Source organism: Vipera berus (genome assembly GCF_964194415.1).
Source record: "Vipera berus genome assembly, chromosome: Z".
In the NCBI taxonomy this organism is placed as follows: Eukaryota; Metazoa; Chordata; class Lepidosauria; order Squamata; family Viperidae; genus Vipera; species Vipera berus.
The window spans coordinates 49,311,580-49,336,528 of NC_138205.1; the positions used below are offsets into that span (position 1 = coordinate 49,311,580).

The 24,949-nt window shown below is 36.6% G+C and overlaps 1 protein-coding gene and 1 long non-coding RNA gene across 2 annotated transcripts; one reads left to right on the forward strand and one right to left on the reverse strand.

The window, feature by feature from the left end:
• The first annotated feature begins 1,647 nt into the window (after positions 1-1,647).
• CD8A (CD8 subunit alpha) lies at positions 1,648-16,117 on the forward strand. Its single transcript, XM_081343592.1, has 6 exons — positions 1,648-1,862; positions 10,106-10,450; positions 10,750-10,854; positions 12,048-12,161; positions 13,795-13,831; positions 14,317-16,117. Exons 1-6 carry the CDS (start codon positions 1,817-1,819, stop codon positions 14,369-14,371), a joined length of 702 nt encoding a protein of 233 aa, XP_081199718.1. The 5' UTR covers positions 1,648-1,816; the 3' UTR covers positions 14,372-16,117.
• LOC308677323 lies at positions 10,335-24,334 on the reverse strand. Its single transcript, XR_014028452.1, has 4 exons — positions 24,301-24,334; positions 23,199-23,311; positions 12,639-12,888; positions 10,335-11,815 (listed from the first exon to the last, which is right to left on the reverse strand). It is a non-coding gene; the product is annotated as an uncharacterized lncRNA (long non-coding RNA).
• Between the last annotated feature and the right edge of the window lie 615 nt (positions 24,335-24,949).

Consider the following 24,949-nt stretch of genomic DNA (forward strand, 5'->3'; position numbering starts at 1 on the left):
CATAGCCAAAGGAGCAGGCAGAGTTCTGAATTGGTTACAGCAAAATGGATCACATCCAGATTGTTTAGCAAGTCATTGAAAGGCACAAAGAGTACACCATGCCTCTGTGCATGACTTTCATTAACCATGAAAAAGTGTTTGACTCAGTATTCCAGCAAGCAATAATCCATGCATTGCTCAACTGAGGTGTAGAAATTGCTTACATAAACTTACTATAATCAATATATGAAAAAACGGCAAAGATTTGCCTTAATGATCTCAAAGTGGAACTCAACATAGAACGAATTGTATGACAAGGCGATACAATATCACCTATCCTTTTCTTAGCCTACCTTGAAGAAGTATTTCACAAATTAGACTGGGCAAAAGATAGGATAAAATTAATGTCACCTATTTAAATCACATAAGATTTGCAGATAACGTTGTTCTCTTCTCACAAGACCCAGAAGAGCTACAAAGACACATGTAAAAGCTGCACAAAGCATTTGGCTTAAAAATAAACCTGAAAAAGAGCCAGGTTATGTTTAATAAATTCACCAAAGAAGTGTTTGTGTGTGTGTGTGTGGGTGGGTGGGTGGGTGGGTGGAGAGAGAGTGAGAGAACTAGACGTAGTAGACCACTACGTGTACCTTGTCCAATGGAGCTCAATAAAAGGTGATACAGTAAAGGAAATTGAATGGCATATTAAATGTGGTTGGCAGGCATTTGGCAAGCTAAGCGTAGTTTTCAAGAACAGCCTCCCCCTATGCCTGAAGAGAAAATGTGTGCTATCTGCTCTAACATATGCCGGACAAACATGGACACTAACCTCACAATCAATACAAAAGCTAAGAGTGGCGCAAAGAGCCATGGAAAGATACATGCTCAGCATTACAAGACAAGCTAGAAAGACCTGCACATGGATTAGAGAACAAACAAAAGTATACAATATCATCAAGAGTGTTGATGATTAAAATGGAAATGGCCTGGTCACATAGCAAGAAGAACTGATGGCAAGTGGAGTAAGACAGTCATGGAATGAATCCCACTTGATCAAAAGCATCCACAAAAGTGACCTAAAGCAAAAAGGATAGACGACATCAGCAAGTATTGTGAGCCCAATTCACAAAAGAAAGGTCAGGACCCTATTGGTTGGAAATATGCAAAAGAGGCCTTCATCCTGCAGTGGATAGACAATGGCTAAAATGATGACGACACTATATATATTAACATTTTATTCCCAAAAGATGTTATAATCCTATCATCTGAAGAGATGTATGAGAGGTTAGCTTATACTGCCCCCACATTTCCAGCAATCAACATTTGTCCAGATACCCAAACACACAGCCCCTGGTGACCCTGTGCATTTTGAGAATTTCTGCTGAATAACGGCGATCAAAGTTGGATATCTTTAGAGCTGACAGAGTACTGTTACTCTATGATGATCTTAATGTTCCTTTAACCTCATTATCTCAGCTGAATCTACATCAATAATGCACAGATATACAAATGGTATATAGGAAGTTCTAAGACAGCTAAACTGAACTTATAAGCCATTATTTTTGCATACCTTCTCCTTTTTAACTCTTTCCCATATTGTTTATGGCCTGGATAAAGCAAAGTAGTTGACTATCTTCAATTCTGCATAAAAATCCACCAGATGCCCCTTCAGGTTATTCTTGTTCAATTTGCTCATTGGAAAGCTCAAACTCTTCTGAGAGGGAGGGGAAGTAGCTGACATCACATCCTCTTCCACTAATGGGAACCTATTTCATCCATCAAACTTATCATAATTCTCCTCTTCCTTTTCTAAAGAAAGATTGCCAAAAGAAAAAAAATGGTCAAAATTTTCTGTCTTCTATGGTTCCTTGGTCTGATTTTATGTGAGTATGAAGCTACTTCTTTGGGTGGATTGTTGGGGGGAAATCTTTAAATAAGCAATAATTGAAAAACTTTTAAAAATATTTTGAACATGATACAAGGCTTCAGTGGGTTTCTAAAGTCGTGTAAATTTCTTTTATTTGAAAATCAGAATCCTAGGCTATGTAACAAAATTATGTCCAGCCTATCTCATATTGTTGTAACTGTGAGTTAAAAGTGAAGAGGGAATCCATAGAAAAGCCAAAGATGGGATCTAAATCTAACTTGTTGTTACTGTTAATATTATTATGTCCACAAGTCTATTTTTTAAAAAATTATTAGGTAGGCTGACTGGATAAAGGTGAGGGGGCTACTACTGAGAAAAAACACAGATAATAGAAAACCGAATTAATACCTGAAAAAAAATAATTTCCATATGCACATATTTACATACCTTTCACACTATTCCTTTTCAAAGTAAGCAATTTTGAGAAATAGAAAAAAAAATTAAAAAATTAAAAGCATGAGATAACAAAAAGGAAAGAAGCACAGCTAGTTTTCACAAAACTACTTACTATTCCTCTCCGTATCTTTCTGTTCCTAGAAGACCACTTTTGCTTTTATAATGTCTGCATGCTACTTCATACAGTGCCTGTTTTTCTTTAAAATTCTCATCTATGTCTTTTCAGGTGTTCATGAGTTTCAGTCAACTGCACCTTTCTTGGTCTTTCCCTTTCTCTAACACATTTGTTCGTTGTTCCTTCCTTCCTTTCTTCCTTCCTTCCTTCCTTCCTTCCAATATTGTTTCGCAATTCAGTCCTCATTTTTACTTATTGAACAAATATTCATTTCTTCCAGCAGACCAGGTACTACCATTACTATTTTACCAGGTAAAATGTCTGCAACATTCAGCAAAATAATATTTTTAAGATCAACAAATTAATTTACTTGCTAAAATTTGGCATTTACACATATAAAATTCATGATCCAATACAAATACTTTAATATTTGATACATTAATTTCTGGTCCATATATCTCATTACCTCAAACAAGCTAAACTTTGCTATAATTCTCTGCATAGAAAAATACATATACTTCAATATCTATAATCAACATACATCAGCATACATACCACCACATTTTTCTATGAATGCATTAAACTACCAAGAGTTGGTTTTTGTTTTTGCAGCCAGGTTATTCTTCTGAAAATTCAAAATTTGGTATCAATATCTGCATCTTTGCCATATGAACAGATTATTAAGGAAACAAGCAATGGTTTTCAAGGGATTATTGAAAATTATATCACTGTTATTATATCAATGATATTAAATATCTTGGAAGCATACAACAAAATACAGCCAACACAACGAATTTCAGCACTAATATATGGAAATCTGGAATTTTACTGAAAGAGACTTGTGTCTCTGGATAAAAAAAAAATTCAGTCCTGGTTCTGACATAATTTTAGGTTTTTTTTCTTTCAGTTCACTTTTTCAATTCAATTTGGAATAGAGCTGAAAGGGAGGTCTTGGAGGTCATCTAGTCCAACCCCCTGCTCAAGCAGGAGAATCTATACCATTTCAAACAAGTGGCTATCCAGTCTCTTTTTAAAACCTCCAGTGATGAAGCACCCACAACTTCTGATGGCAAACTGTTTCACTGGTTAATTGTTCTAACTGTCAGGAAATTTCTCCTTAATTTCAGGTTGCTTCTCTCTTTGATTAGTTCCCATCCATTTTTTCTTATCCTGTCCTCTGGTGCTTTGGAAAATAAATTGATCCCCCTCTTTTTTGTGGCAGCCCCTCAAATACTGGAATACTGCTATCATGTCACCCCTAGTCCTTCTTTTCTGTCGACTAGCCATACCCAATTCCTGCAACCGTTATTCATGTTTTTCTCTCCAGACCCCTAATCATCTTAGCAGCTCTTCTCAAAACTCTTCAAATAAAATTAACACTGTCACCCAGAATTCTTATGGAAAAAATCTATCTGTTTGATCAAGGAGTCGAGAATAACATAATCAAGTGTAGAATTTAGCATAAGAAGATCAGAAAATTTCAGGGCACTTGAATTCTGTGCATAATTGTGGTTAGTAAACTCAATGTAATTCCTCCAAATTAAAAATGGTATGTCTACTTTAATAGAAAGGGGGGAAAGTATTATGGTATTCATAATAATTTAGATGCTGAAATACTATCATATTTAGTTGAATTGTTTAAAGGCTGTACCGTAATGAAAAATAGACCAAAATAAATTTAAGTGGTAAGAACGAGGACAAACAAAAAAGAACTTTTCCACTTATAATTAAACTATAACATTTCCAACTCTAAGTCATGATACCTGCCACCAAATGAGAGAGCTTTAAGAAGGAATCAGAAAAATTCAGGGAAATAATTAGTCACAACTAATAGCCACTATTGTGGATGGCAATATATATATTAGAGATAACAATGTTTTCAAATTATCTGTTTCTCAACAAAATGAGAAAGAAAAGTTCTCATCTTGCCCCACTTGTAGATTTTACGCAGAATCATCTGCTCAGGTCCTCTGGAAATGAAACCAATTAATAGAGAGGCCTTTGGTCTCATCCAGAAGCAGCCTTCTTTCCTTGTCACAACAAATAAAATAAACACCAATTGCTTGGCTGTCAACTGATTCTCCTAGGAAATCCAGCTGACTTGTACAGACCATTGAATCTGTCATTTTCTCATGGTTGCTCATTTATCATTTCTAAGTCCAGCTCACTCCACTGAGGGTTTTTTTTAAAAAAAAATATCATTAAAATTTAGATTTTTTGCTGCACATTTTCTCACCTATATGCATTTTTATTTAGAATTTTTCTTATGAGCACATGTTCTCTTAAATAAATAGTTTTATTCATTTAAATGTGAGGGAATTGTTTCCAAGAATTATACACTGGTGTAGGTGTGCTCTCTCCCACCCACTATCTCTCTCACGTTCTCTCACTGTCTCTCTCACACAGAGAATTTCAACTGGCAAAGTACATTGAATATTCAGTATTATTACAAAGGAACTTGGTTTCAGTTCTTACATTTTCATTCAGGAATGAATTAAATCGATTTCTCTCCATCTTTAGTGATCATAAGTACCTAAATTGTCACATACTCCTCTACAATGTGAAAAAAAAGAGCCGCTGCCCTCATCCTGCAGTGAATGATGTGGTAACGAATAACCACTTGCACTGTAGGTGCTCTTGTGGCTGCTTCCCACAGGCTTCCTCCATAAACTTACACCAGTGGTGGGATTCAGCCAGTTCACACCACTTGGGCAGAACCAGAGCTAATTTTTTGTTGCCCAGGCCCAGAATGGACTTCCGGAAGCGGCATCCACACAGAGAACCAGTTGTTCACATATTTGAATCCCGCCACTGGGTTACACATCAACCTTATAGAGAGAGGGTAAACCATAGCCCCATAAAGCACTCACTAACTCTGTTTTGTTGAGGCCAAGATTTTAAGAGGCATATTTGTAAAAAGGTAAAGGTTCCCCCGCACATGCGTGCTAGTCGTTTCTGACTCTAGGGGCCGGTGCTCATCTCCGTTTCAAAGCCGAAGAGCCAGCGCTTGTCCGAGGACGTCTCCGTGGTCATGTGGCCGGCATGACTAGACGCCAAAGGCACACGGAAGGCTGTTACCTTCCCACCATAGCGGTCCCTATTTTTCTACTTGCATTTTTACGTACTTTCGAACTACTAGGTTGGCAGAAGCTGGGACGAGTAACAGGCGCTCACTCTGCTATGCGGCACTCGGGATTCGACCCACCAAACTGCCGACCTTCTGATCGACAAGCTCAGCGTCCTAACCCATTGAGCCACCGCGTTCCCTGGCATATTTGTAGGACCAGCTTAATGCAGTGGCTAAGGCAGCAGGCTAGAAATCAGGAGACTGGGATTTCTAGTCCAATCTTAGGCACAAAGTCAGTTGGTGACCTTGGGCCAGTCCCTCTCTCTCAAATTTAGGAGAAAGGCAATGACAAACCACTTGTGGAAAAGCTTGCCAAGAAAACTGCAGGGACTTGTCCAGGCAGTTGCTAGGAGTCACCAATAACTTGAAAGTATGCCCACACAGAATGCCTTAGCCTTTTCTAAATATGTATTCTCTTAATAACTCAAACAACAAGAAAGATATTTTTTATATCTTGAATTCTGCTTTAACTGATAAAGTACTTTGCAGTACCTTGTTAAAATATAGCTTTCAAGATGGGATCTTAAACTTGCTTATTTATATAAATAATATCCCATGCCTTCATTCTCCCAAGAATGCTATGCAAGTTGCACTAATCTGCAATAAAATCAATATGAGAATTAAACCAACAAAGTATTTCAATATTGTTAAATGATTGAAGAATTAAATATTTGGTTTTTTTAAAGAAAATGTATATGGCCACCCAACTCACTCTCAGTGATAATTTACAAAGATAAAAACCCAGTATAAAACAATAAAAAGCAATAACATCCTTGGTGACCACAAACAGTCATGAATACTGCATTGTTTTTCCAACTTAAGCCAGGGCCACCCCAGTGTGCAAGATTTCCCACTGTATTCTTTTTTATCTTTTAGATTTGATTAATCCATTTTAACAGACATAAGGTAATGTAAAATAAAAATGAACAATTTACTGTAGACAAATACAAAAGGAAAGAAAAACAAGAAAATATGTTAAAAAAAACACCACCCAAACCTATGATTATAGCTATATTCCAAATTCAAGTGATCTTTCATGTCTTTTTTTAAATAAACCTAAGCTTTCAATGCTGACTGAGTTGGCCACGAACTTTTTACAATGGGAAAAATAATGTGACATTTTCTGATTAATCAAATATATAATTTTCTCAAAAAATGCTAATTCACACATCTCTGAAATCCAATCTTTTTATCTCAAATTATACTATTTTTCTATCTTCTAAAGATTATTCTTTTTGATATTATAGAACAAAAACCCATATTTGTTCTGAACATGTTAAATCCCAAATTGTCAATGTATAATTCAGTACAATCTACACATTTTAAAACCAGAGTCTTATCTAATAATTCTGTCAATGTACTATATGCCATTATTCCAAAAGAGATGTAAAGAGAAGTATGATTATAACATTTGAGTTAAGTGCCCTAAATTTCTTTCATGATGATGATGATGGTGATGATGATGATGACGACGGTATTATCCATTCAGTTGAGTCTGACTCCTGGCAATTCTATGGGTCAGGTCTATCTGTATCTTCCAATCTTGCACTATTTCTTTGAGTTTTCCTATGTTCTGGCTGGTGTCAGCTTTAATAGTGTCTAGTCACTGTGTTTCTTTTACCACTAACATAATTGTTTTGCCCAGTGAATTTCCCTGCATGACATGGGCAAAGTAAATGAGACACAATTTTGTGATTTTGCCTTCTCATGACATACGTTGTGTTATGCACTCCGGTATTTAATTGTTAGTCACCTTTGCTGTCCAAGAAATGTGCAGGAGCCTTCTCCAGCACCATAGCTCAAACTGATCAATTTTCTTTCTGTTTTGATTTTTAAGGACCAACTTTCACAACCATAAATAGCTACCAGGAACACAATAGAGCAAACTAACCTGCATTTGATTGCCAGGATGATGTCCTTGCTTTTCCATATTTGGTTCATATGCATCATTGCTGCCAACCAAGTGCAATCCAACATTTTATTTCTGTGCTACATTCACCACTTAGAACTATCTGTGATCCTAAGAAAGTGGTTTTTTCCACACATTCTATCTTTTCACTGTCAGTTTCTATTTTTATATTTCCTGTCCTTGAAGTGGTCATGAGCTTGGTCAATAATCATTAATCTGTTCTTTACAGAGCATTCTAGATGGTGCCCATCTGATAAAAAAACTTTTGATTGAATAATTTCAATTTTAAATCACAAAACATAAACTTGGTTCTTCAAAACTTCAACCCATTGGTTGTAATGAAGTGAAGTTTCTCATTCTTAATTCCAAGCTTCTTGTATATTTGTTATAGATATTTTAAACTATTACTTTAGCTTTTGACCAGAAAAAAAAGTAATTTTGAATTCTGACATTGAATTTTTCAAAATTAATAACATAGATATTTTGGGAGCTGCTAAAGCATTGAATCCATGCTGAACTGTCGAGATATGCTTTAACTGGGTTTACCTCATTTAAGTTGCTAAAAAGATGGTGCCCTTTTATGACCATTTTTCCCATTGATTTTAAGAGTAAAGTTATGCCAAAAATTGAGTGTTCATGTGAGTTCATATCAAAACTAACCCTAACAGGGCCCAAATACATCTTACCACTAACAAAGTTGGAAACACTAAATTAGTGCTAATAAATCTTTTACCTACCAACTGCCAAGACTTAAATGAGTAAGTACAATAACATTCCAATTTAAATTATAGTGGCATTCAGTTCCCAAAAGAATTATTCCTATAAAATATCTACACTAAAATGCAAGGCCAGTAACTGTTCTGAAAATCTAGAAGATTAAAACTGCCATCTGTCATAGGCAAAGAGAGATTCTAGGTGTACCACTTTGATCAAAATATTTTTTAAATTAAACATATTTATTGCTCTTAAAGCTTATACAAGATTGAGAGTTATATTCATTTTAATCACATTTATTTTACCCCACTAAGTCAAAAGTATCTTATAACATCTATCAAAATCTAATGTAATGTTCCAGCAGAGTAGACATATTAACTTGGACAGATTTGGAAATATAGGAATATAAATCCATAAATATTTAATAAAATTCATAGAGACCAGAAATCCTATATATCAACCATTCTAATGAGACATCCAACCCTAAAGGAAGTAAATTAGATTTATTTCAATTAATCTTACATCCAGAATATAAATCATATGACCAGAAAAAAAATGATGCGGTTCCCATTTTCAAAAAAAGCGGGGGGGGGGGGGGCAGAATGGATGCAGGAAGAAACTACAGACCAATGAGCCTAACATCAATAGCTGGCAAGATCCTAGAAAAGATAATCAAGCAATGAAACTATGATCTCCTACAGGCAAGCAGAGTTATAATCAGAAGCCAACATGGGTTTATCAAAAACAGATCATGCCAGACAAATATTATTGTAATTTTAAAAGTGACTAAATTAGACCATCGAAATGATGTGGACATAATTTGTACTTCAGTAAGGCACTTCATAAAGTAGACTACATCCTACTACTTGGTAAGATAGAAAAATATGGGTTAGACAGCATCTCAATTAGATGGATTTGCAACAATGCTGACCTAGGTTGCATTAATAAAGGTATAGAATTAATATCATGCAAAGTGTTAGTGCCACTTTATAAGGCCTTGATAAGAACACAAACTTGGAATATTGCATCCAGTTTTGATCACCACAATATAAAAAGGACTCTAGAAAGAGTGCAGAGAAGAGCAACAAAGATGAGTTGGGGTCTGGAGGCTAAAAACAGTTGCAGGAATTGAGTATGTTTAATTCAATGAAAAGAACAACTAAGGGTGACTTGATAGTCATGTTCCCATATTTGAGGGGCTGCCACAAAGAAAAGGAAGTCAACCTATTCTCCAATGTACTTGAAGGCTGGACAAGAAGCAATGAATGGAAACTAATCAAGGACAGAAGCAACCTAGAAATAATGAGACATTTCCTGACAATTAATCCGTGGAACAACTTGCCTTCAGAAGTTGTGGGTGCTCCATCACTGAAGATTTTAAGAAGAGATTGGATAGCGATTTGTCTAAATGGCACTAGAAGACCTCCAAGGTCCCCTCCAACTCTGTTATTCTGTTACTTATTAGGGCTGGTAATGATGAAGTATAATTGCATTTTAAAAAAATCTTGTATTCAAAAGAATTGACCTTTATCCCATTTATATAAAAAACTGGACTATTACTAGCAATTCCAAGACTAAATTAAAAACTTTTCCAATATGCTTTATTGCCCTACACCTTTTTATCTGCATCTTGTTGCTATTTCTTTTTTTAAAAAAAGATTTATACCCTGCCTTTCCTTTAAAAGCAAAAGATAGCAAATTGCACTTCTTCCATCTCTTTTTCCCACCACCATGTTATTGTAGGCCATGTTGGGCTTGTTATTCCATGACCAACCATTGAGAATGGAGTAGAAATTGGGTTTCCCCAGTCCTAGATCAACATTCATTTCAGAACTGTTTAATACTTTTTTCTTAACTTCATAGCCTTTCAGCCAATCCAGACACTCAAAATGTGTTTAAAATTCTTGGGTTGCAACTGAACTTTCCCCCTCTCTCTAGGCTGCTGTGGGTCCCAAACAGACCGAATAGAAATCAGGATGATCAGCAATTCCCCCCAAATGTTTGGAGCTAAAGTGGAATTCAAATGTGAGACTGACTACATAGATGCTGGTGTGTTCTGGGTTCTTCAGAAATCGAATGGAAACCTCCATTTCATTACACATGTTACATTAAGATCTAAAGAGATAATGGGTATTACTGAAGGCTACACGTCTGCAAAAATTGGCAGCTATTACCAGCTAACTATTGTCAGCTTTGAGGAGTACCATGAGGGTACCTATTTTTGTATGCGCATTCGCAATCAGAAGCTGCTTTTTAGTTCCGGCATCTCAGTACACCTGCCAGGTAGGTTTCATCATAAGCTTTAAACTTCCCATTTATATCTTCCCTGCCAGATCAGCTTCTGCTGTAGCATGTACTCTTATCATATATATATGGGGAAAGTACGATTTTTTCCCTCTCATCATTGGGGATGATATTAATCAGGAGACATTTGCTGGATTTCTCTGCATTTTTTCCTTTTATCGTATCTTTCATGATTTTGGAATCATTTAAAATTATGGAGGAGAAACCTTGTTATAAACCATCCAGTCATTAGCCATGAAAACAGAAGAAAAACACTTTCATATCTATCTTGTTTACAGTGAAAACTACTACTGTGCTTCCTACCATCCCACAGCAAATTTCAATCACCACCAAAGAACTGATAAAAGAAGAAGCTATGAAATGTCCCAATTCTACAGTCATAGGTATGTTTCCTTAGCTTACTTACAAATTAGAGGCCATAAATGAAACACTTTAGGCTCTGGATTTAACACAAAAAACACCTCATGCTGCAAACAACATATAGCTTTGTTTTTCATCAGGAGAAAACAAGGGAAATCAATTGAACGAGGAATTGAATGGAAATGAGATAAACTGAATTGTTCAACAAGTAAAGACATGCACATATACTATTCTGCTGCAATAGGTTACATAGGATTTTTACTGTGGTGCTTCAAGGTATCCTTCTATTTTTCCATACTAGAGGCAATATTTTTCACATGTGTGTTTCATCCAAATGCAAGTTCCACAGTCATTCTAAGTTGTTGAGAGAAGCATCTTTGGTTATGGCTTAACATTAGCTGAGCAGAGCATCCTGATAATGCTCCTCTGTCTTTCTTCCTCTTGTGGATCCCTTCTCCAATGGAGCAAACAGTTGGAAAGGCTCATTGAGCTAAGAGAGGATTAATGCAAGTCAGTTAACAATGCAAACAAAAGCCAAGGGGATGGGGCAAGTCTCATGAGGTGGGTGTAAAGGTTTTAACTGGAGGAAAAGAAAAGACGTATTAATAAGCATTTCTGTAAAGTTCCCAGTAATCACTGCCACTATAGCTGCTTGAGGATCACAGCCATATTGCTGTTCAGCTAAAGCATTACAGAACTCAGAATATCATTTCAACATATCAGGAGTTGAAGATACACCTTCACAACAGGGTCAGGTTATATTAACCTCTCTTTTAAAGTATATGGAGTAGATATAAGAAGATAAAGCATAATAGGAAGATGGTGGAATTCAGGGATTTGCACGGTATGGTAGTTATTGATAAGGCCCTTGTGAGTGTGGGAGGGAAGGTTCAACTGAGCAGGTTGTATCATCTCTCTCTCTCTCTCTTCCCCTCCCCTCAGGAATCCTTCCCACAGAGCAGTTGGTGAACATGTGGGATGTTCCTGATGAGAAAAGACAAGAAAAATAGTGAAAATTTAAAAAAAAACACTACATTTTCCCACTATGTTTCTAGGCTGGCAGTTAACAATGTTGCTCTTCTAGAACCAGTTGTACAACACAAACAAGAAGCTCATTATAATAGATTAATAAATTTCTTCAAATAATAAGACTTTATCAAAAACTGGAGGGATAACATTTTTGAAAGTATTGTTCTTCCTTTGCTTTGTATTTCAGTCACGACAAATACAAAAAGTACAATGTTCTCCTGTGAACTTTATATATGGGTTCCCTTAGCTGGTGTTTCTCTTCTTCTGCTGATAATCCTGATAATCATATCACTGTGCTGTGGTAAGAAGATTTCCTTTAAACCATGTTTGATGGTTCAACTGTTGACAGTTACTAAGAGATTAGTTTAAAATTAGACATATATCTACTCATGTAAAGATAGAGCCCATTCTAGTATCTTACTTCCTATTTCTGGAGTGATTATGAATACTTATTCACATTAAGAACTAGTTTACTTGAGCCATTCTAAAACTGTGAAACATTTTTGATGGAAATTTAAAACCACTCTGCAGTCCACATATCCACATGCAAGAGGAAAATGGGGTGGGGGGAAGAGATGACTGATTCATAATAGTACTCAAGAAGCTTTTTCAGTTCTGACTGAATGGTGGGGAATGGAAGGATTTATATTCTTTGCAGTCATTTGGTTGTTAGCACTCTGAAGATGGGTTGTTAGCTCTCTGAGTCTGAGAGTCATTGAGGCTTTATCTGTACCCTCAGGGTCACCTGAGTCAGGGTGCAAATGGATGTGGAACCTACTTGGGATTGTTGAAAGGACTGTGTTGTAGATAGGAGATAGAGAGTATTGTATTTCTTCCTCTCTGTCAAGAGAGAGCTGCTCAATTTTAACACAGATGGCCTCTTTTACCCCTCTTTCAAACAGTGGTCCTCTCTGACCAGAATATGGACTTTGCTGTCTTCAAAAGAGTGACCTTTGTCTTTCAAATGCAAATGACTGCTGAATCTTGTCCTGATGGGTTTGTCCTCCTATGTGGCAGCATGCACTGATCTGAAGAAAAACAAAGAAGATGAAGAAGAGAACAGATAAAAAAGAGAACAAATGAAACAATGTTGTCATTCCATATGTTGCAGGAATATTTGCAAAGCTCAGGAAGATTTTCAACCAACACAATATACATACACATTTTAAACCCAAAAACACTAGGGCAGAAGCTTGCTCATCCCAAGGATAAAACACCCAGACACATACTGAGCAATGTGATACATGCAGGACAATACAGCGAGACATGTGCAGAGCTGTACATTGGAGAAGCAAAACAACCACTTCAAAAATGCATGGCACAACATAGGAAGGCAAATGCATCAGGACAAGATTCAGCAGTCCACCTGGTGGATTCAGTAGGACCGCTTCTTTGAAAAAGAGGTCTAAGTGGCCATCTACATATGTTAAAATTGAGCAGCCCTCTCTCAACAGAGGGGGAAAGATACGACACCACCTATCTCTTGTTTTCAATACAGTCCTTTCAGCAATCGCAAGCAGGTTCCACACCCATTTGTTCTCTCAGGTGACCCTGAGGATATAGATAAAACCCCAAGTGGCGCCAATGACTGTCAGAGAGCTAACAACTAATCTTCAGTGCGCTAACGACCAGATGACTGCAAACAATATAAATTCTTCCATTTCCCGCCATTCAGTCAGACCTAAAGAAGCTTCTTGGTTGAGAAGTGAAACATTTTCTAGAAAAAACTTATAAAATCCAGTTGATTTTTGAAAAGCACTTTGGGCAACCATGATCTGGATGATTGAGAATCTCCATAGATGTCTCCATCTACTGTATCTATTTATCATCATTATGAATTTGGGTAATACAGTATATAAAAAAATGAAAGAATAGCAAAATAGTGCAAAATGTTATTTCTTCAAATACATATATATATATTTTTCCTGCCAAAGGTCCAAGGAGAAGCAGAAGAAAATGCAAATGTATACGGTGAGTTTTCCATTATGCTGCCCTTTGCCCCTTTCCATACACTTAAGTTCCACTTACTGAAATTGGATTGAAACATGCTATCAATCTCCAGGTTATTTTTTAAACTTCAATATTTAATTGCAGAAATAGGTTGACATTTGATGGACATGAGCAGCCCAGAGATCGACCCCACGTGATAAAAAAAAGTTATGAGTTTGGCAGAATGCAAACTGGATAGCTGGCTTTGTGACATAAATAGGTTTACCAGATCTGGGCTGCAAAAATCCAGACAACTGTGTCCTATTTGCCATGGTCTAATGGCTCTCCAGATTTTTGTAGCCCATATGTACTATCACTAATAAATATATTTTTGTGATTTACCATAACTGCAGTGAACAGGCAGTCCACCAAAGATTATCCCTTTTGTGAGAACTTTTAAAATTAAAATGTGCTCATTGATCCAAAAAGATTGGCCACTTGTTTTTCAAGCTCTCTCTTCTTTTTAGGCCAACAAATGGAACCAATGGAACTCACATGAAACCATTCCAGGGCAATAAATAGGATCCAGTATGATCAACAAAGAGATTCTGATGTACTTGTAATACTTTTCTGTTCATATATTAAGAATGAATGTCTTAGATCAGATCTTTGAAATCATATGCTGCATTGTTATATTTTATTATTTACTCATATCATTTACTCAGAAAACAGTTTTTCTGTAAATTAGCAGGTTATGAATTTATTCGTCCAGTTGAACATATTGCCTTGTTATGAAAACAGTCAATACTGTAGCTTTAAAACAATAGTTTAGAAATATGTAATAATCTTGTGATACCTATGGCTATAAATATGATGGAAAAATTACAAATTCAAGGAACATTCAATAGCATTTGTTTTCTGGATAGCCAGTGGAAGGAAAGGGAAGCATTATCTTATCTTTCCTCATACATGTAGGTACATGAGTATCATTCTTGTTGCAGTTGCCTTCTCTCTTTCCACCCTGGGAGTTTTAATATTTAGTAGCCTGGAAGGAGGACCCAGATTGTTGGGGGCAATTAAGCTGACTTTGTAATAATGCCGCTTGGGGGGTGTATGAAAGCCCTAATAAGCAGGCATATACATAGAATGAAGGCTACTGCTAAGTTTGTAAGCCGCCCTGAGTCTTCGGAGAAGGGCGGGATATAAATGGAATTAAAAATAAAAATAAAAATAAAAATATAAAAAAGTTGCATTCCCAAATCTCTAAAATAGACTATAGAAGGACTGAAGGGAGATGATGTTTTACCACTAACCAGTGTCAGAATATAATTTATCCTAACCTAAGAAGGATTAGAGTATATAGAAAATCTTCTGTAAATTTAGTTTTATAGCATTTCAAGGTAGAACTGGGGAAGACCTTGTCTGAAACTTCAAAGCTAGATAGAATAGTGATTTGACTCAATATAGAGCAGCTTTTTAAAAATCTGATCTAATTGCAATCATTCTATCTATAGTGGCAGGAAAGAGAAGCAGATGTTTTCTACCATCAGTTTTGGCAACCCACCATTTTGCCACAATTCCACAGATATCTGTAATACTTTCAGAATGATATTGTCTGTATATGGCAGAGAACAGCTTAAGTTAACTATTGTTTTCCTTTGTTCAAGGTATCCAATAAACTAAGTCAAGATAATGTTAAGCACTCAGTACTTCCCATTTCATCTTCCATGCCCAATAGCAAAAACGGAAGCAAACTTTATTAAACAAACCAAATGAAATCTATCTAGGCTCTAGGACACAGCAAACAGTACCTTCTGGGGAAAACAGATTCTGCAAGCATAGAGTGAATTCATGAGGTTACCAGTTTCTTCCATTCCTGAAGAGGAGCCAAGTTAATATAAATGAATTTTCCAAAAACAGCACAGCTTTTTGAAATGTATCTCTCTTTGTTCAAAAACAAAATCAAATGTTCAACAGGGATGCATGCCAGTCAAATTAGCGTGTGGTAGAGCTCACAGAAAGAAAAGGAAGATAAAATATATTTCAGTTGCCCACTTCTTTACAATAGGACTTACCACAATGCTAGGAAAGTATTTGATCATGTTATCAACATGATAGTTTGCTTATTAAAAATGAAAGCTTACTTACTTTCATTCCACAGATATATCACAGCTGAAAATGATCTATTAGTAACTTCTCATATGTTACATACTAAATGCATGTGCATTTAAATTTAGGCTTGGCATGTTTCTTCTGTTGGCTCATGCATGCTTTTATTGAGATCTCCAGAACATCACTGTAACATCTTAAATTGTTCTAATAAAGATATTAACCTATGACGTAATTTTGGATGTTTTTTAATTATAGAAATTAATCATAGTGACACTGGGAAAAATAGTATTAGTATTGACAAAGTTTCACAGCAATTTTATATGTGATGTAAAAATAGCGTCTGAAGTTTTTTAAAGAAAAGTACTTACCTTGGCATGCTTTTTAGCTTTTCATTTTCTAGAATTATCTTGCTTTCTTCAATAGAGAAAATGGAAAGTAGAACAAATTACCCTTAGATTGGTATAAGAGGCTACAGTCTACCAGATCTGATGCAGCTGAATTCAGTATCTTTGCTTTCTTATTTTTACTGTATGTTTTAGGGGAAAGCCAGCCTAGTGCACATTTAATTACTTTTACTTTTAAAATGTATTAATATAGTCTATTTTTTGTAAAAAAAAAAAAAAAAAGCAGTCCTTACTGTAGTGTCAATGATCCAGAATGTGGTACTGTCCAGAAAAGGAACTGGCTTCTAAAGTTGATTGGGAATGGATTTATTTATTATTTATTTATTTATTTTATTTTTATACCGCCCTTCTCCCAAAAGACTCAGGGCGGTGTACAGGGCAATAAATACAAAACAGGATACAAAAGTTAAAAGCGATTAAATAAATGCCCAAGGTTAAAACAATAATTAAGACGTATTTAAAACCCTAACCCTAACCCATCAGACCAGGTCAGACTGCTCAAATAGATACGTTTTTAGATCGCGCCGGAAGGAGCGAAGGTCGGGGGCCGTCCGGAGCTCAACCGGCAAGCGGTTCCATAAGTCTGGCGCGCCCACAGAGAACGCTCTCCCCCTGGGGGCCACCAATCGGCATTCTCTGATCAGAGGCACCCTGAGGAGGCCCTCTCTGTGGAAGCACACTAGACGGAGGGAAGTTGACGCCGGCCGCAGGTGTTGCTGTAGGTAATCCGGACCCATGCCATGTAGGGCTTTGTAAGTCATTACTAACACCTTAATCTTAGGATTAAGCCTAAGAGTAATCCAGAGAGGAAAAAGGGAAGGTAGGATTTAAAATAATGAGAGAAGTTGATCCAGCTAGAAAAGAAAACCCTTCAGAAGTAAATATAGAAAAGGAAATAAGCAATCTAATGCCAAGAAAACCATATTGACATGGTTGCATTTAGGAAAAAAAATCCCTTATAATCAGATCATAGGATCCTCTTCTAGTTATTGGAAAAGAGCACTGAAGTTTCACAAGAAGATCTTGAGAAGATAACCAGACTAAACCATATGAAATTCTGATCACTGATTTTTCCAATATTCAAAAAGAACTTCTTTTTTTTACAAGGATAAATACAAGGGGAACAGGGAGAATAAGAAGAATAAAAAGGAATCTGGAATGATTAAAGCAGAAATGAAACATTCTTAATTAGATGTTTTGTGAACATAGATGGACAAAATGAAAATGAATCTGATTATGAGACTACTCAAAACAAAGGAATTGTAATAATCCTGAAAAGTACTGCAGGAAGAATCCAAAGAAAGAAATATTTTGGGGAATATTAAAAAGGCAGAATATATTTCCCAAAAGGAATAATGGAGAAGATCTTTAAAAAGGAAGAAACTTCTCCACACACACACACACACACACACACACACACACACACACACACACTCACAAGAAAACAGCTTTTAGAAATGCAGATATAATAATCCATTCAGGAAGGCCCTCCAGCTAGAAGCTGAAGGGATCAGGAAGACAAAAACCCTTAAAATCATACCCCACCCAAACTCTAAGGCAGGACTTAATAGGATTAACCCACAGATGCCAAAAGGGCACACTCAGACTCAGGTCAAAGTACATGACATAGGAAATACAAAGCCTCAAACAGGAACAGGAAACAACCTCAAGAGCTCCAGAAGGTATAAAAACCCACTCCCTGCTGCATGTGGTCACTCTCTCTCTCTCTCTCTCTTTTCCAGAGCCATCTTTCTGTCTGGCTCTCCTCTTCAATAAACTACAACCTTCTTTCTAAAGCAGTCGCCAGGTTGTTTATTCCCAGCATGGACTGGACCCTGATGAAGATTTTTCCTTCAACAGTACATTATTAAGATTGTATATATACGTGCACATCATATAACCTAAAAAAGAAGAGTATGCAGAAGTAGCCTGGAATTAATGAGCTTATGTCAGGAAAGCAAATGTTCAGAATTAGCTGAAATTGGTGAAAAATACCAACAATACACTGAAAGGCCTTTGTAGACCTCTTAATCATATTCATCACACTAGCCTCTTTTTGGTTAATCAACATGATAAAAGTAAACAAAAAGCATAGAAAAAGAAGTACTAAACAAGTGTATAACATAGAATAATGGTTGTACAATTCTATGCATTATTCTTTTTGATGCCTATCACCAACATGAATGAAGCAAGTGTTCAAGGGTATTCAGGCACTTCATTCCTATGTGTTGTACCATTGATATTTGAAGGCATCAGCAGATTCAGTATATTGATGTTAAAAAGAGTTATGGAAGGAAAAATGTTTTCCCAAGACAAATGGGGAAATCTATACATATTTTTTCATAGAAATAATAGGCAAAGTTCAGTGTCTTTTTCAGCAGTTCTGATTCCCAAGGAATATAACATCTTGCATCATGTTCATCAGGGGTTCCCAATCCCCGGACCACTAACAGACCATGGCCTATTCAGAACCAGGCTACAGAAAAGGCAGGCCGGTGTGCACGCAAAGCTCTACTCACACAAACAGCCTGCTTCCCCTCTCCCTCCCCAACCAGGCCACCAAGCCACCTGCTCCCGATGTCCAAATGCAGAGTGGTGAGAGCAAAGGCTGAGTGAGATAAACACGCTCTGCTCAGCTTGGCTCACCAAGGCTGCCAGCACAGGACATCCAATCTGCTTTTAGAGCACTAGGCAGCCTCGGTGAGTCTGAAGGAGTATGATACTGTGCCCCCAAAAGGCTTCTCTTCTCCACGCTAAAAGCTTTTGCAAATGGACGAAAAGCTTCAGGGAGCGATCTCACACTGCTTCAGACCTTTCCTTTGCAAAAGCTTTTGGTGCAGAAAAGCCTGAAGGAGCGCAAAATCACACCCCAAAAGCTTCTCTTGTGTGAGTGGAGCTGCGCTCATGCCAGGCCACCACTCAAGCGACTCGGTTTCCTTCTCCTCCCCCCAAGTCGCAAAGGTTGGGGATCACTGATGTACATAACAGCAATGTATCAGGAGCCCAAATTAGAAAATAACATGAAGAAAAAGTTCTATGATTTAAATCAGCATTTGCTATACAGATTTCACTCCCTGCCACCTGAAATACTAGCATATCTAGAGAAGATTCATTAAAAAATAATTTCTGAGATAAATGTAATCATAGTTAAATCATCATCACTTTTTATAAAATGTCTTATAAAGGCCAACAGAGATTTATCTCCTGGTAAATTTCTGAAGGCAAAAGCTTGACAGCTATAATTTAGCGGATAATACCAAAAAAAAAAAGACAATTGATTTCAACAGCAAAAGACAATTATCTTTTACAGAAGTTTGAAGTACTTCACCACGCATAGCATTCCTTTGAGGTGTGGACTGTAATTTGAAAATAATTAAAGAATTAAACTGAAATATATCACAAGTCAAAACTTATTTCAAAGACCAGAACAAATAAACTTCTTTGACATGGAAGAAACATATCTGTGCCTGCAAACAGTACATTTTCATTCTGTTCTGTAAACACTGTTTGCTTGGTATGCTGAAAAAAACTTCACACCATCACTGTAACAGGAATCAATGTCATTGATAAGCGTTACATTTTTATGAAGAACGCTATGTTATAAACACTTACAAACTAAGAAAGTTGTTGATGTAGCTGTTAAACAAGCATGATGGCTCAATCATAAGCAATTACTTTTTAGCCTATTTAAACTACCAGAATGGCTAACTTCTATGTCACACCAAAGGGGTGTGTGTGTGAGAGAGAGACAGAGGGGGGGGATATTATTTATTTCATGAACAAGGAAAACAATGAGGTTCTTCAGCCTGTAAAGCAACATTTAACTGTCATTTTGTGAACAGATGTAAGGGCTCACATGAACTGAAATTTCAGTGAAGAAAACAGGATAACACAGATGTGTAGCAGTGTTAAATCATTCAAAGCTAAGCTTACTTTGTGGGAGGAAACAGATGGCCGCTGGTTGTTTGACTTACTATATTTCCCAACTGTCAATTCTATAAGTAAAGTTTAACCAAAATGTTTCAAAGAGTTTGCCAATATCATTCTGAATTCACAGAAACACTTTGATTTCTTTGAGTCAGCTCCAGCTTTTCTTTTTTCACTGTGGAAAATGACCCTACTACAGAAGATATAGAAATGGAGTTCACAAAGCTCTGGTGTGAGGCAATTCTGGAGCAGAAATACATGATGTTGGAAGTCAAGCTTTCTACATGTTTCTGTCTTATCTGCAAAAGATTTTGTAAATTATTCACTACGTCCATAAGGATATTAGCAATACTTGTGGGCACCTATTTTTATTCATGTATTAATCTAGGAACTGCCTATCTCCCTCACAGAGGGTCTCTAAATGGTATACAAATAAAATATTAAAAACATAAAAATTGAACATAAAAAATTGAAGTGGAGGCAATGTTAAAATTTGACATTAAAAGATAATTAAAACGATAGTGGGCTCCCAAGACAGTAACCAGCCCCATGGCTCCAAGTGAGATAGGGGAGACATAAAGGCCAGGGGAAGAGGGTCCATCCTCCTGACCATTCTTCTCTGGTGGAAGAATGTTCTAAAGGGGGGGTGGGGTGGGAGGGCAACAGCAGGGAAGGATCTCCTTCTGGACCCCACCACTTGGAATTCCTTAACTGATGGGGCCCACCATGTATCTTCTATACCTGTCCAGATGGGATGGGGGTGAAAATGGTCCCATTCCATATACGGTAGGTAGCCTGGGCCCATGCCATGTAGGGCTTTAAAGGTCAAAACCAACACCTTGAAATACATATTGGACATATACAAGTCAAGGTTTTTCTCATCTGGAAACCAAGGTTGACTGATGAAGGTTTCCAAGTAGCATAGAGAGCAGTTTTCTCCCAATAAAAGAGAATATTTGTAGCTCAGGGTTGAAAAGAAAGGGTCCTTGATGCTCTCTGAACTTAGTTGTTTTCCTGCAGGCATTTCATTACCCAAAGTAGGTAACATCCTCAGTGCTAGTTTTCTCTCAGGATATAAAATCAAATATCAAACTTCTGGTTGATGAAAACCAGTGCCAATTAAGTAGCCAAAGTGAATTGGTGAAAAAGTAGTTGTGCTTCTTAGTAAAGTTCTTTTAAATTTTAGTAAATTTGTATCTAATGGCATATTATCATATGCATTGTTTCCTTGATTCTTTACTTGCTAGAGACTTTTATGGCCATGTATAAACATGCATCACTGTTGAGCCCTCAGGTGGTCTTTATAATAGTTTCAGACTACTGATTTAGACATAGAACATAATAAACTGATTTGTTCTGTATTATTACAGGTTTTTTCCTGGATATGGAAGAGAAAATAGGTTGATGAATGAATGCATGGGAATAAATGGAATGCTTAGCACTGGGCAGGGACAAGACAAAGACAGCATGTTATATATTTATGTATACATGTACAGATAGTTCTCAATTTACAATCGGTCATTTAGTGGCTTACCTGAAAAATGGGATTTATAACCTGATCCTAAAGTCCAAGGGTCGCTTCCCCTTCCCCAGTCACATGATTATATTCAGGTACTCGGAAACAAAGCCCGTTTACTGCCATTTGTTGCATCCCAGAGTCACATAGCCACATTTTACTAGTTTAGCCAAAAAATATGTACTTTTAGTTTTCAGCTAAATCACACCATAGTGAACAACGGATTTGCTTAGTGACTTGTGTTCACTTAACTGCAGTCACTCACTCACTGCAAAAAATATTATACAATTGTGTTGGTCACATGAACAACTCATTTTACAACTGTTATGACTTATGACTGTAATTGCGGGCTCTATTATGATTGCAACTCGAGGACTACCTGTATTATGCAATGAGGAGTGTGGATCTGAACATGACTGTGTCAAAATCAAAGTAATTGTCTTTTACAGAGACAATGAATGAACAAGTGCTAGTTATGTATAAATGGGGGAAAAACAAGCAATTAAATATGTATATTTGGCAGAATGATTGCTAAAGATGGGGAAATGAATTATAAGATGCATATATGCTGATGGAAAGATGGGGGTAACATATAGTCCATTTTAAGTAATGAATATTAAAAGGAAAAATGGTTATGCCTAAGAGAGTGCCTTTATACACTTTGTTATATGGAATCAAATATATGGTAGGGAGAAATGGGCAATTTAGAAAACTAAGATCAAATTTCTGAAGAAAAGTTTCAATCCAGATTTAAAAAGAAGCTACTAGGGCTGCCATTAAGCTACACTGCAACCTGCTTGCCACTGGCAGCCTGCCATAGAAAGTGGCGGGAGGAGGAAAGTGCGGTGGAATGAGAAAGGATTGCCAGGGACACCATGAGGTAACAAAACCAAGTCTCGCACCATAAACACCGGCTGCTTCAAGATCAAGAAAGAAATGCCAGCTATGAAGACAAGGACAATTTCTTAGCACTTAGACATTCCTTGATAACCAGGGGGTTGGAAGGAGACATGGAAAAGTTAACCATATACTTTGGGCAGGAAAGTTTCAGATCCAACTTCACTTCTGTAACCGCTTGGCTTTAGTAAAGTATACCTTTGGCTCGCCCTGAGCCTAAGAGTCTTTCTTTTCTAACTGACCAAGTTGGAAGAGTTGGCAGAAGCTGAATCCTACTCTCTTCCTTTATTATGTCTGCCCACGAAGTCTGCTACATTGCCATTTTTTAAATATTTCAGATCTAGAATCTCAGGTTCACTTTAAGTAAGCCCTGCTGCTGTTGCTGCTGAGCAGATAGCAGCAATCTGTGGGGAGGGGGTGTCCTCTTATAGAGATGGTGACAGATCAATAAGTTATTGGTTTTTGATTTCTTGCTAGAAATCCCATTCCAAGGTATCAAGCCGAGGGCTTATATTACATACAGATCAAATCCGCTTGGTTGCCATGTATCTACCAACTTTCAGCTGCTCCGGGGGTTTGAGTGAAGCCTGTGTTGCAGAATGAGAGGACTGTCTTTTCGTCTTCCTTCCAGGGATGACACCATTCCTCTTCTCCGATATGATTGCTCTGAGTATCAGAAGGTTGAAGCAGGTAGTTTTTAAGATAAAAAAATGTATATAGGAGCAGAATACAAGTAGTAAGACAGAATAAAACGTAACAGAAAATAGAAAAGTATAATGGGATAAAGGACAACAGAAACAGCCTTCCTAAGAGAGCTCCTTATGGGAGGTGTTTCCCCATCACTATCTTTCTTCCAACTAAAGCCCCAGTTATATAACAGATTTCTCTAGATACATTGAAGGCTACATACCTATTTCAATTAATTCAGTAATCTGATAATTTATCAAACTATTTACTGTATTGATATATTTTAGTAGAGAACATTCATAATTATATCATATATCATCACAACATAACTCAGTTTAATTCAAGACACTTTTATGGTCAGAATGTCTGATTACCTGTTGTATAAAATATAAGAGATAAAAAGAATCTTTGATGGTTCACAAAACATCTTTACAATAATCAACATATAATATACATTGTAATCCAGATAATAGGAAAAAGAAATTTGCAACAGGCCAAAACTTGTTCTAAAATTGGAACCACATCAATTACCTGCCTTTTCCACATCTAATGAAACCACCATCAATTCCAGTTTTCTAAAAGAATAACTACATTATCTATTGAGAGTATAATCTATGTGTTATGTATGCAGGCACCTGCATAACAACAGCCACCAGGGGGCGTTGGCCTGAACGGTTTTGGTGGGAAACCCAGTTTTCGGCGGGAAACCTAGGGCCAACCCCAATCTATAAAGATTTATAACCAACTTATACAAAAACATTTACTAATTAATTTGATAATAAACATTTAGTCACTTAAACTGGAAGCAAGGAAGAAACAAATATAGCTGAATTATGTGGTCCTTTATAAAGCCAGGAAATCAATAGAGACTGAGAGCAATTTTCTTATTTGTCACCAAGTAACAAATATGTATGAGGGGAAGATTTCTTAGAAATGGCAATAATCAGAGACGCTACTTATCTTTTTACTTTTTTATTCTTCTTTGTTGTTATGGTTGGTATTGCCAATCCTGTATGTGGAAGGTTTTGAAACTATAATTTCTTTAGCATAGCATGAAGTTCCAAATCATTGAGAGGAAGATGGCTGTGGTTATGGTCTCCATCACAAATTACTTTCTCTTCCATCTTTTGGAAATGGCATTCATTTTCCTCCATGGTACTACAAAACATTATTTTCTTGTATGCAAGAAATGTTGCAAGTAATCAGAGGAGAAACATAACATTCCGGCTTTTTGTGCAAATAAGTCTATATATAAAAGAAGCTTCTAAAATAGTAGCTGAACATTCATTCCTACATGAGATTGGAAAAATTATTTTGGAAACCAACAGAAAAACCTGTTCATTAGTGAAAGTTTTTAAAACATGTTAAATGCTATTTTTAAATTAACATGAAATTTTGGTGATAAAAGCATATTTTAATAATCTTGATATTATAAAACTATGCCATTCCATGAACAATGGAATCAAAAAGTAACAGTAGTATTAATTAAAAAACAATGACAAGTTTAAGGTGTGTGGACTTCAATTCCCAGAATTCCCCAGCCAGCATACAGAAGTCCACACATCTTAAAGTTAGCAAGGTTGAAAAACACTGTTTTAGATAATATTCTTGAAGAAT